General features: G+C 37.8%; 1 protein-coding gene across 6 annotated transcripts in view; it reads right to left on the minus strand.

Annotated features, from left to right (window-relative positions):
• YLPM1 (YLP motif containing 1) overlaps positions 1-13,939 on the minus strand; it is a 39,724-nt gene that overhangs the window by 6,138 nt on the left and 19,647 nt on the right. For 3 of the 6 annotated variants that reach the window (XM_031048873.2, XM_031048875.2, XM_031048877.2), the window contains exons 6-18: positions 12,501-12,606; positions 10,292-10,772; positions 9,053-9,145; positions 8,498-8,672; positions 8,203-8,348; positions 7,657-7,844; positions 7,143-7,205; positions 6,748-6,867; positions 6,307-6,483; positions 6,025-6,108; positions 5,688-5,771; positions 4,137-4,223; positions 1,751-1,802 (exon numbers count right to left, since the gene is read on the minus strand). In XM_031048873.2, the coding sequence (XP_030904733.2) occupies positions 1,751-1,802; positions 4,137-4,223; positions 5,688-5,771; positions 6,025-6,108; positions 6,307-6,483; positions 6,748-6,867; positions 7,143-7,205; positions 7,657-7,844; positions 8,203-8,348; positions 8,498-8,672; positions 9,053-9,145; positions 10,292-10,772; positions 12,501-12,606 (1,856 nt within the window). The remainder of the gene's footprint in view (positions 1-1,750; positions 1,803-4,136; positions 4,224-5,687; positions 5,772-6,024; positions 6,109-6,306; positions 6,484-6,747; positions 6,868-7,142; positions 7,206-7,656; positions 7,845-8,202; positions 8,349-8,497; positions 8,673-9,052; positions 9,146-10,291; positions 10,773-12,500; positions 12,607-13,939) is intronic. The other 3 variants (XM_031048876.2, XM_031048874.2, XR_004080561.2) reach the window with 3 other exon arrangements.

Below are 13,939 nucleotides of genomic sequence, written 5' to 3' on the forward strand. Positions count from 1 at the left end.
CCTTGCAAGTAACTTTAGCAAAAAATTCACTCTGCTGCTCGCTCCCCATTTTACATTTAAGTGGAGACCACATAAAAATCCTGTATTTTATATTATGCGCATTTCATATGGAAAAAAATGCAACACAGTTCTTTTTTAGCAGTATTTCACCATGAGAGAGGTAAATTTTGAAAGCTATCTGTGTATTTCTGCTGCAGTCACAATCTCCCCATTGCTAGAAATTACACATAAAACTTAAAGTCTTTTTAGAATACATCTGAATCCCTGTGATATCTGTACAGCAGATGGGATGCCTTAAGGGTCACCATATGCAGTGCAACACATCTGTTCCTACTACTCAGTATTTAAAGGAGTCTATGTTATTTGGAATACAACACAATGTATCAGAGCATTCTTCAACAATGCAGTTTTCCAGTACTGTGGTTCCATACATAACTGGAGTGATGAGGGGTGTGTGAGGGGGAATCATTATAAACTTAAGAAATAATCTTAAGATATTAAAACAATCAACACTTAAAACAAGAATGCAGAGCAATGCTGAATTAATTCTATCTGCCTAGCTCTTTGATATACTGAATCACTGAGTACAAGGTTCCTCCAGTTGTAATGCAGGTGCCACAATGTCAACGTATCCCACAAATATTTAAATGACTTAAAAGAGAGCACAGCAGCAGAAGAGATGGTGAAACTAAGCAGCTAACAGTAAAAGATGAAAGGCTGCTTTATGCAAGCCAGAACTTCTGATGATATTTCTATGATGCAGTTATGATTTTGGTTATTGAAAGCAGTGATAGACAGTGCTGTACCACACATGCAGAAGCAAACCTCCAGATGTTAAGACATGCTACATCCCATTAAGATATTTGTTACTTCTCACAGACAAGACAGGAAATAACAGTTTTAATCAAGTTTAATTTTAATTTATAAAATCTTCACTTGGAATCATTACTGTTCAGAGAAACAAACAAAACTCCAAACCGAACCTGATCATACTAAAAACTCTTCTCCTTGTGTACACCTTCCACCACAGCCATGGTTCATGCACTTCTGCCTGAAAGCTGCTTTTGACTTTGACAGAATCTTAATAATAGCATAAGGGTCTAACACAACCAGCAACACTTATCAGAACAAAAAGTGCAGCAAAAATAGGGCCCTTGTGCTCCTGGAAAGTCCATTTTACATCCTCCTAAGAAGAATTCTAGTACTCTCCTGGAACTGAAAAGCATAACAAAGTTTAACTTTTCAGTACCAAGGCCTTATCATTCAGAACCAACACCAAAGCACTAGTTTGTCCTCACACACACCAATTTTGCAGAGTGAGAAACATCTTCAATACAAGTAGCTACCAGGCCTGCCTTCAAGAAAGTAAAAAGTTGCTGATGACATGTAGGCTTGAAAAAAGGGGTGCAGTACGAACTAGAATGCAGTGCAATGTAAGTTGACTTTGTATTTCATAATACAGAAGAGATTAATAAAGAATAGAAATACTCCTTTTTTAAGACAAAGTACTTTCCTTGAACAAATGGAAGAACATTGAGTATATAAATCAGCAATGGTTAGAAAGTCATAATTCCTTTCCTTCTGGCAGAAGACAAATTCCTTTTCTGTATAGGTGCTTTTGCATTTTCAGACACATGTATGAGATCAACACATTTGTTTTTGATAAGGAGGCACAATAAAAACAAAAATTCAGGTTTTGCAAACATCATCAGATACCAACTAGAAGAAACAGGAAAAAATAAATACCCACCTAGCTTTGCCTCAGAAGTGTCCATCTCCCATTTGCTTTTCGGAATGTAACCCTAAATCATACACAGAGAGAAGCTCGGAGGATTAGAGAGAGACACACATGCATATCACTTTTGAACTGGAAACAGCATTATTATGGGAGCTTAAGGTATTTCTTTCTGTAAGGCACAATTCTTGTTATCAGATGAAGGAAACAAATGACTCAGTATTTCAGAACTTCCGCATCCACTTCCCATTCAATGATTTTAGCAGCCCTTGAAAATCATTGAAAAAGTGCTGCCCTCTGCAAACAGAGAACTCCGGAATGAGTCTAACAGACACCAATGGCGCTGTGTGCACAGTTACTATATGATACTATCCCAGGTGGCAAAGTTACGGCAACACAACTTATCACGCATAAAGAATATTCAAAGCTCTACAAACACAAATGAAAAAGTTACCGTGGTCACCAGTATTTAAGAATATATTCCCAGATCTACTACACACAAGCTTCACTGAATCCTTTTGAAGGGACATGCTGAATTCCTATATCAGTGGTTAGCCCACAACTACACAATATTTTTTTTTAATTAGTTTAAATAAGAGTATCTGCTGAAACACTATGATTTAATAATTATTTTTATTTTAAAATAACCCTCTTAGTTCAATGATTCTTTTAAAACACTTTTCCCCTACAAATAATGTCATCATGGTCTTTAGGCAGTTTATTCCTTGTTGATTAGCATAACGATATTAAATTTGGCAAAAAGGTATTTATTTAAGACAGGCTCTTTTTACATTCTAATTTTATACTCTTGGACAAGTAAATCCTTACTGAGCAACCCCATATAAATAATTTCAGCTGTTCAAATTTGGTATAAAAGCATGTTTCTCTACAATCACATAAAAAGTTCAGTGTAATGAAATTAAATCCTTGTCAGAATTTCATTATTTTAAGAATGTTTTTTAATAGAGGGTAAAAAACTACTCTAGAAAATTTCAACAAGAAAAACAATCCACAGACCAGTTTTATTACACTAACTTATTTCCTGCTCTATTTATTTGCCTCCACTGTGGTAAATACATACGTGTACTTGTTAATCCTAAATCAGAGTGTACTGTTCCAGACAGCTTCACTACTTGAGATTATGTTCGGCATTACTTTTCCAAAATCCTTGAAAGACTTTTTTCTATCACGCATATATCAGTGACTTGAGATTATCAGATCTCTGTATTTTATTGGTTTTAATAAAGTCTGTAATTAACACAAAGATGGTTTGTGCTGCAATATTTCCTTGTAACAAATAAAAAACCTTCATGTATATATGTGTATCTATACTTTTAAACCAAGTTGCCCATTAAAGTTTGCACAGAAAGTTTACACCACAGCTAGAAGCCTGTATTGAAGAAAGTGATGTGTGATACACTGGTGAGAACACTAAGTTAAATGCATCAATAATTCATACCATCAAGCACAGAAAAGCAAGAATTGTCTGAATGCTAGAAGCAACACCACGGGAGTTGATAATAGCAAGTAGAGTGACTTTGATGGTGTGAAATGGTCTACTGTGTGCTGAATCTGTAAAATTCTGGTCCTCAGATAGAATAAGAAAAAATTCAGACTTCATCCTTTGGTACAAGACTCCAACAAACAGGAAGTAACCAAAAATGTGTGAGATGAGCAAAGTCCTTTTTGTTGATGGAAATTTACTACTCCTCAGGAATGGCAGTTTAGAAAGCAGCTGAAATGCCTGGTTGTGGGAACCAGGGTTTGACACATTCAACTCATCACGCATTGACCAGCTGCAGCTCCAGCACATACCAAGAAGCCTTTGGAAGCCTTCCATAGCCTTTTAGATACATACCTAAAACCACCAGCCTTCAGGGCAATTCTCTAACCATCATTTATTCAAGAGGCCTAAACCCTCATCATGGAAACACCTACTGACAGTCAGTGAACCTTGGCAGAGAAAGCATTCTTCTTCATAACTGTTGTCATATATATTGTGACAGTCAAGGAGAGCTCTTCAGACATGTGAAAGGAAATAAACTAAACTTATCTTTGACCATTCTTCCCATCCCTCACTTAAGTGTAATTCTTGGATAATCTGGAAGACAGCACTATAGTGTACTGCAATTTATAAATGTCTGTAAGAGGCATACTGCCACACTCCACTGATAATCCTGTTTGTGGCATATATATGCACAGATTAGTAAAAAATTCAGTTAGGAATAACATGATTTAACATTAAAGTTCTCCTAGAGATTTTTAAGGAACAAGTAACTGAAAATGTGTGCATTAAGATTGCACTGCTAAGAGTGGCAATGGGTTGGCATTTATAAAAGTGAGATTCTCCCTCAGATACATTAAAAGACATTTCATTAGAGATGGCTGATGTGTCTCCTACCAGTTCACTTTCTTCCTCCTCTGCTGTATCCTTCTTGTCTTCTTCTTTCTGGTCTTCAATATTTGCATCAAAATCCTCCATCTCCACCTGTTCCAAAGCATAAGCACAGACTTACAAGGTGTTATTTGAGTTCTAATTTTTTAGATTAATATCTAAAATTAATAATAGAATAACTAGAAAATTCTAGGTTCAAATAGAAGAGAGAAAAAAAAATTCATCTTGGAGAGTATGATGATGCAATATATATGAATATTGTCTCCATTTTGGCTTCCCTCAGAAGCAGGCTCCCTTCTAGCTACAGAGTGCCAAACTGTGTGGGAAAGTAGCAATTGTTTATTTTCTTCCTTCACATGCATTCTTTGTGCTGCCAGTGTATGTAACAGTAAAATACTTCTCCTGCTTCCCACACAGTCACATTTCAAAACCTGGAATCTCAGAAAAGAATCTTAAGCTTGCCATTTACACATTGTTGGAATGGCCCTCCAACATCCCTAACAAGACTTCACCTTTGATATATTAGCAAAGAATAAGCAGAGTTTAGCATAATAAAGAAAATGGACACTTTAAGACATACATCTAACCCTGCTCAATTAATATAACACCTTCTGGGATCCATGTCTCTGATGGGGATTCATGTGTATACTGTGGAATACCTAAAACTCTTCAAGTATATAGTTCTTCATACAGTTAATAATACCTTGATGCACAAATTAAATCCCAAATCTGACCTTCTCTGAGTCTGCTTAAGAGCTAAGCCTTTTGCTGTTCTCTTAAATTTTGCCATATTCCAACACATAGAATTTGGAGATTCAAAAATAACCTGCTGTCATCATGACAAATTGCAAGAGTAAACTCTCTTCCTACTTCAGCAGTTCACCAGTTTCTATGGCTATGGCACGAGCTGTTCTGACAGCTACTTGCAGCTATGGTACATTCATGGTAACATATGATTAACATGCTAATTTATTCCCAGAGCTCCTGAAACATCTGCCAAAGAAGAATGCAACAATACAGAAAACTGACATACCAAAGACACACATCACAGCAAACTCCAAATGGAATTAAAAGGCTGCATACTTCTACAGCAAGTGTCATCTTCTGCTACATCTTATTTCTTTCTTCATTCTCTGCTACAGGTCCATATTTCTCATAGCAGGGACCAAGTTAAATCTATTCATTTACTTATTTTACCTAACTACTTCCTCAAATTATGATCCAATTAATCCAGTAACCTGAAAAAAGGTACTGAGTTTCATTTGAGAGAGCAAAGATCCTCTTTAACTGGTCCTATACAGTTGCTAAGATCAAAGTGGCTTTAACTCTTGCTCAGATGCTTAATCCTGGGTTTCACAAAGGTGATAAAAAATAACATGTACCTGCATATTTAGGTAATAAATAAGAATAATGGAATACACTTGTCTGACACACAGATTCTGGCTTTCTACAAAGCCAAGTATAACTGTCTTGTTGCAATCATACCTTTCACTGCTCTGTATTTTCCGTATTGTCACATCTACATAATTGATATTTTTAACAAACAGAGATTCTCACCTCTTCAATAGCAGCATCCTGCAATAGTGAACGAATGTCAAGACGCATCATATGACGTGGTGCTGCCTCCCAGTGATCAGACATCTAACAAGAAACAAACAAAACTGAAGCATCTCTAAAAATGTAACACATTCAACGGACAATTTGGTTTCTGATCATGACCAAGATGTATCTGTACTTCAGTAATTTCAATCAATCCCATGAAATAACTATGAGCTCTTCTGAGAGGAAAAGTCTAATCATTTATGTAGTCTAAAGGAGGTTTGGAAACAACAGTGTGCCTGAAAGCACAATGAAACCTATCATTAATCCTATAACTCCATATGTATACAGTTACCCTGCTGATATCCTTTAGCTTGCGTCCATGAATATTCCTCTTGGAACATGTCTGGTTATCTGCACTCATTTCAGCTAAGTACACCTAGAAAGAGAAAACCAGTATTAGCTCTTTTTTATTTACCTGGTGATACGCTCTGCAATAGTACATTCTAAGAGAGTTAAATTTGTAAATGCAGACTACAGAATTTTTCCTGAATGTGGGAGGGACTCTGCATTCAGAAGTTTAGAAATACCAGAATATGGGTGCTAGCAAGTTCAAATGCTTTTCAGGTTCCATTACCTCAAAACCCTTGGTTTTTGCAGCACTCCAGAACTGTTCAAAGTGTCGCACTCTATCATTGATAGCATCAAGGATTATGAAAGGGAAGAAGCCATCATCCAAGGTCTTTTTGAAAGTTTTAAACATGCTGGTACGATAGGTCTCTTCCATATCAGCTTCATATTCATACTCCATCACCTTTATCAAGGACAAAAACATTTAGAAAGAGGACGCCTATGCTCAACTGCTGAATGTCATAACCACCAAATACAATGGTATGAGAAAAATATCTTCCTGGTCAACTTTTCAGAATACTGCCCTTAGGTTATACTGAATTGTTCTGAAAAACAGGCCACCAACCTCTTCACCCACCCAGAGACACATACTGTAATTCTTACTGTCACTGTGTTGTTTCAGAATGTCTTATTTCTTTGTCAAGATAAGCAAGCAAATTAAAAGTACCTTCTTTTTCACTTTTTTCCCTGTATCTGGGTCTCTCTCTTCTTTTTCCACTTCAGTGATAAAATAGTCATCCAGGCTGAGCACTCTTGGTGCAGGTCCTCCACACTCCACTTCTTTATCCTGGGAAAAAAAGCAAAAAGAAAACATATATTATTGTTGAAATATTCCATTATGCTGCAGAGGCTCTTCAAAACACTTTAGGCATACAGCAGTTCCCTGCTCTACATTGAAAACAAGAAGAGAACAGTTTTCACCATGCTTGCTAATAGAGATGGGGACTCACCCGCCATATTAAGACATGTGCATGTGAAATTCCAGACAAACAGAAAGAAAACAGCAGAGGAATCACACATAAAAGACAAGTAGCACTACACAGTGGGTGGTTGTTTACATACCCTGATGAGTTTTGCGACATGTGTCTTTCCACTGCCAGGCAACCCTCTCATTATGATTACAATCTGAAAAATAGATCATGTTAAGAAGATAGGACACTGTGCTACACTTAACATAATGTCTTGTGCAAAAACTTCCTTCTAGAAAAATACGTGCTCTAGGCTCACACTTTTGCATATATATTTTGCCCTTCCTTATTTTACATGGTGTGTTGCAAAATCTCTGTGTAAAGCCAAGTCTTTCCTCATACATCAAAATCCAACTGAAGTTCTCAGAAGAGCCTAAAATACGTTAATATTACTCACTAGTAGGAACTTATTATTAGCATTCCCAGGAAGTTTACATCTCACATGGATTCCTAACAGCTATGATACAACACCTAGGCATTTGCAAAGGAACCAGGAGAATTTCTCAAGCTTCCTCAAATGTAAGCTTATTCTCAACATACTACGCTCATGGGCACTTTATCTACAGACCCAACAGAAACTGATTGCTGCTTTCAGAATGCATACTCACCCTCTCTGGCCTGCTATCCCGTCCTGGTGGCTTCAAAATATCATCTACATTTTTAGATTCTGGCTTTCTTTCCACTCGTGGAGCAGGTGGTGGCTGACGGGGTATTGTTGGAGCAGAAATAGGAATCCTTTCCTCAGTATAGTTTCTACGATCACCTTCAAATTCCAGTGTTTGGACAGAAGAGTTTTCTTAGTTCAGTAAAATAAAAAAATTAAGATGTTCATACCCAGTTGAGCTGATTTAAGCAGACCTTCATTATTTCAGGATAAATTCACAGATTTGTACTCCAGATAATTCCAATGTCTAATCTTGAGCCTATTACAATTGAAGCCATTTTTTAGCAGAGTAGATAACTGTTGCATTCCTGATCTCATCACCATTGACAAACAAAACTACATGACACCACCCAGATAAGTTTTCCAAAATTATATATTCTGACCAAAGAAATACTGCCAATGAACTAATCACCTCCCAATTAATCCTCACTTCTGCAAGTCTGTACTTACACTAATATTCTAGCATGGGTTCAAGATTGAGAAACTGTACCTCCAAACACGGAAGGCCCATGATCATATGCTGGACGATCTGTCTTTCGCTCATATGGTGGTCTTTCAAAACCACCCCGCCTCGAGGAGGGATGGTCTTTCTTGTCACGGTAAGACTGAGTCCTTGAAGCTGTAGTGGGAAGGACCCTGCCAAAAGAATATTTTGTATGTTTCTGGAATTTCTACTACAGATTCCAAAAGAGAAGAGAACATGCACCTCAAATGCAAAATGGACAGCCTGATACTCAATACAGCCTGAACTGTATTCATTTCAACAGTGTTCTGAAACCATGTACCTATCATCTCGGGGATGCCGGTCTTTTTCAAATCTCTCTCGGTCATAATCCACAGAACCACGGTCTCTGTGCAACTCCCGCTCTCTCTTGAAATCCCGATGATCTGTGTTGGAATTACCTTGACGCTCAAAATAAGGTTCACGATCTCTTTCTCTGTTGTAACGACCTGGGTGCTCTGAAAGGAGAAACCCATGGAAATCTAAACTACTAAAACATACTCAATTTTGTTTTCATCCTTTCTAACGGAAAAGCAACAATCAAAAGTGCAAGAAAAGTATACAGAAATATCTTACGTGAGGGCTAGAACTAGCCATTGAATCTCTTCTCTAAACTGTAACAGACAACTATACATCATGCAATCCTATTTAAAACCACAAAATTGAGTTTTTAAAGTGGCTAGGGCATTGACTACACTACTCATCGGAAATTCTTATGGGCCTCTGAAGAAAATAAAATGTTTCTAATTTAAACAAGAGCTACTTAGTTTAAAATATGTTTTTAGTGTCTTAAAACTTTTCTTAAGAGCTGTCTGAGATGTAGTGACTTGCTCCATACCTTTTTGAAATGTTTGCCTCTCTGGTAGAGGTTCTGGACGCAGGGTTACCCTCTCCCCATATGGAATCTGTTCCACTTTACTGGTGGTTATATCTGGTTAAAAATAATAAAATAATTAGGATCTTAAAATACCTCTCTCCCATTTCCTTGCTGATGTAATGAAAAGCAATCAGTCAATGGCATTAAAAGTGGCTGAAATAACTTACCAAATTTTCTTTTAATGGATAATGCCAAAACAGCTACACATGAATACACACCACCATGGGTTTGGAAGTCTGAAGTGGATACATCTGTAACTATGCGTACCAATTCATCTTTAGAATGGGACTTCTGCTTTTTCAGATGAGTTCAGGTAGCATGCACAGCCAGAAAATTATAAATATTAAAATGCTCTGAAAGTTTAAAAAACTCACAGAAGTACCGTAATGTCAAGAATAGTAACTGTAAATTCCTAACAGTGATAATTTTCCAACAGCTTTTAGTGAAACATCTACTTAATGGATTCAATATGGCTTCAATGCATGTTATGGTACCTTAGAGAGAGAAAAAAAAACCTCTTCAAACAGCAGTCTACAGTTTAAGGACTTTGTTAAGACATAATTCCACTCCTGTTAACTGAGAATGAGGGAAATTAATTCTATTTAAAAACTAGTGCTGAATTTTAGCTTTGATAATCTCAGTACTAAAAATCAGAGCCCTTCACTGTTCGTGTGTTAAATGTCTGTTTAGGGTGCACTCCCTTCAGAAATACCAGGACTTTCTCTCACTCCCTGTCTAGAGGGTACCTCACACCAATTAAACAGTATATGAATAATGCAAACACGAGTCACATTCTGCTTTAAGTTACTAAATCATACCAAGAGCTGCAACAATTCAAAGTACCTTCCAGAACAGTTATTTCCATACTCAGCTACAAAGGGATTAAGGGAAAGTATCAGTATCAATCTAAATATAACACATTGATGTAATTGAATCAGTTGGTGTTTATATTAGAGGCAGACATAAACTGAATGGTGTATAGCCACATGAAATAACTCATTATCACATCCCTGAAGAAAACATTAAACTCAAGGCTGGAGGTTACAGACTCTTTAGAACTGCATTGCTGTGCATCAGATTGCAACGTATGCAGCCTACAGGTCAACTGCAGAACATCTACAGCTTGCTTTGTGTGGCACATTCCTGTAGAAAGACACTAGGAGAACTATTAGCTCTCTGCTACAGATCAAATGTACTCACCTCGCCCATGGCCATAATCCACAGTTTGCTGAATTACAGGTGCTTTAGGAACTGGTGGAATAACTGGAGGAAGGGACACCGGTACAGCTGATGCAACAGAGGTGTGAACAGCAGGTACTTTCACAGGTGAGGAGACAGCTGGAGGCATCATTGACTCCTGTTTACACAACTCGTACTCCATATTTGCTCCTTTATCCTCATTTGTGTCCCAGAGTCCATGGAAAGAATCCTCATCCCAGCGTTCCTGTTCCATAGTAGAAGGTGATGGTTTTAAAGACTGACCATGACTTGGGGTTGTAGTTGGAGTAGAAACTGGAGCATGTGGCCTTGTCATAGGTGTAGCAGGCCTTGTCAGTGGGGCACTTGGTCTTGTCACAGGGGTGGGCTGTCTGAACAACACGGGAGGCTTTATAATTACAGCAGGAGAAGGTTTAATAGCTTGGGCTTCTATTGGTGCCTCTGAAGATAGCTGAGAGGAGACCTAGATGCAGAAAGCACTTTTAATGTAGATCTGTAAACTAACCTTTCCTCATCCTCTGTAAGTCAGTAAGCACAATGGCAATTGGTAATCAAATCAAGCATTTCCTAATACCACCATCAAGGTGCTGCAGGTAGGAGGACAGTATTTCACGAACTGGTGGCCTGAAGTAATGTGGTGTTTGTTCACAATGTGAAGGCTTAAATATTATTTATTTTCTCCTTCCAAATAACCTTACCAATTTAAGCTCCAGTAGGCCTACCTCAGTTTAAAAGTTTCTGCGGTTTTATTCCCAAAGACTCCTGCTGTCTGCAAAGATTCCTACTGTCTGTGGGGAGGCTGAAAAAGTCTGAATGCAGGGAGCTTGGTGAGGCACAAGAGGATTAATAAAGCCAGCTTCTTTCTGGAAGTCACTGGAAAAAATCCTAGATAGCAGAAACACCTGGAACCCCCTTAATGAAATCAAGATCACATCACTGTAAGAAATGGGGAAGTCTTGTGCAGTGGAACAAACCAAACCAAACCTTTCATGAAGGAAACACGAAACCCCATGTGCTGTGTCACAAAAAGTCTTTTTAGCACCACAGCAGATGCCCAGTTACAAGCAGCCTTATTAGCAACAAGCAACAAAACTTTCGGAATGGTTGTAGATACAAAGCTGAACTTTGTAATAGCAGTTCAAACTGATACAAAATGTGAAGGCAGAAATTCCAAGACAAGTAAGAGTTGTTTGAAGAGCTCTAGGCAGATGGGTGAAGTAGTCTGAGATAGAAAAGAGAGTAAAGTCACTTCCTAAAGGCATCAGCCTACCTGTACTTCCTGGTAGCAAAGTTGTTCCAATATTTTACCTTATAGACACTGTAAACAAGGAAGAGGATATGGGCTAAAAGAAAACTTGCAGTATTTCAGTCACTACATAACGCTTCTCTCAAGTGAGAGGGAAAACAAAGCTTGGTCTGGCTAAACGTCAGATTCGGAGGTCATGATGTCTAAATTTATTGGTATGTTATCAGCAACTTTGCAGTTAAGATGTGATGAAGAATAAAACCAGCAACAACTCAGGTATCTCCTTCAACATACATTTAACAAAATTGTTTATTTATTCTAGGAGGGACTTATAAACCTGAGTTAACATGAGTATAGAAGTTCATTTGGTTTCTGACTGGGTATGAAATACCAAAGAATCCAAATATAAGCAGCTGAGAAGAGTTCCCAGAACCAACAAGGAGATTAAGCAGCAGAGGAATAACTTGCATTGCAACAGGAGATGGAGTCATGGAAGTATGCAAACATAAGCTTCCATGCACCTTATATTACAAAGGGTAATGGGAATTCTCAATAAAGACAGCAAACAGAAAGCTAATGCCCACTCTTACCCTGAAGTATCTGTTTCTGAGAGACCTATCCTCAAGTTTCTCTAACTTCAAAGATAAGAGAGATCTTACAGTAGTAAAAGCAGAGCAAGGTATCAGAACTTAGGCAAGGAACAGGACGGTCTTCTTATGAGCCTTATGCCCGTGTTTAGGAAGAGCTCATCTCTCCTTGCACATCACCCCATAGCAACCTAGGCTGCTGAACCTCATGTGCTGCTGTCCTTAGTGAGTAATTGTAAGGGCTGTTGGACATGCATTCCACGGAGAAGTCTGACCATCAGAGTGTAGAACTAATCTGACTTATACATTAATAGTAATTACTACCAGCATGTTATAAGTTAACATAAGATTAATTTACCTGAAAGGTACCTGGCCTTGTACTTGTGTTCTGTGATCTTGGAGAGTCCTGTGTGGAAATGTCAGGCTTAAATTCTTTCAGCTTCTGTAGCTGTTCTTTTTGCTCTCTGCATATGAATTACAAGGAAGTGTTATCAGCCTGTAGCTTAAATGAAAAACTAAAGAATCAACACTCATGGTGAAACCCACATATTATACTAGCATCAGGGGCCAAGTCCAAAGAAGAAAAGGGCACAGCAGGTTTTACATGGTCAACACTATGATTCAGAAATGTATTAGCTGCGTCCTTTCTTGATCATAAATTTACTGAGATACACAGTTTTGCTATTGTGCTTGGCCAGAAACACTCTGACAGTAAAGAGCAAAGCTGGGTTTTTAGCTTCTGCCAACACCTTCTGCAAACAAGAAGCCCATTGGAGACGTGTGCATAGTGGCTCAGTGACTTGCTTTGGTTTGCATGTTAACAGGATTGAGGCCAACAAAGTGTAACAGAGATTCCAATATTAAAAAAAAAAACAAACCAACCAGTGATTTTAACTTTTGTTTCCTTGTTTGATATATCAAAATGCTATTTAATACATAACCAATACATAGTCTATGGACCAGCAGTGAACACTACAACCACTGGATTACCAAGCTGTATTCAATATGATTTCCTTTCAGTTTTTGTTTGCATGTTTTTTATCTAGTTTTTTTTTAATTGCTGATAACTCTTTGTTTATATTAACTATGTGTATTAAAGTAGTTCCCAAAGAACAACTAAGAATGCTATCCCTCTGTACTAGGCACAACATCCTGACTTGCAATGTGTCTGGTTCAGTGTCTAGTGCAAGGGGAGCTCTGCTCATAGAAAGGGATCCCAAGTGTTGTGTTAATACAAAGAGTAAACTGAGCAATTGCTAGCACTTGTCTTCTTCACACCTGGCTTAGAAAAAAATACACCACATGACAAATACAGAACAGCATATAGGTCAGAGTATGCTGGTTTATACACAGCAAAAGCAAAGTCAGATGAGGACTTCACTTTAGGAGATGAAAGCAATTATGCGTTGCATTACTGGTATAACTCCTCGTAAGCAAATGATCTTTGATTCTCCTAACAGTCTCCTTAAAGTTGTTGCTACTCTTCAGACTGTGGCCATCTGCTTATAAGAATCTGACAAGAAGTACCAATGTAATTAATTTTTAGATTATTCAAATAAAATAAGATACTCAAAATCAGTAGCAGCAGTATCATGATTCTATTTCCCCTTTTTACCAACTTAGCAAGGGGTATATGTATCTACTTTCTTAGATAAGATGTTTTAGTTCCAGTGTTTCAATGCAAATTATGCACTTAGGTAGTGACTCCCAAACTATGGTCTTTAAGGTAAGTCCGTAAGTCCCTAAGTCCACTGGCTTGCAGTCACATTAAAGCACAAAACATGCTCAGCAACCTGA

This window comes from Melopsittacus undulatus, chromosome 4 (genome assembly GCF_012275295.1).
Source record: "Melopsittacus undulatus isolate bMelUnd1 chromosome 4, bMelUnd1.mat.Z, whole genome shotgun sequence".
Lineage (NCBI taxonomy): Eukaryota > Metazoa > Chordata > Aves > Psittaciformes > Psittaculidae > Melopsittacus > Melopsittacus undulatus.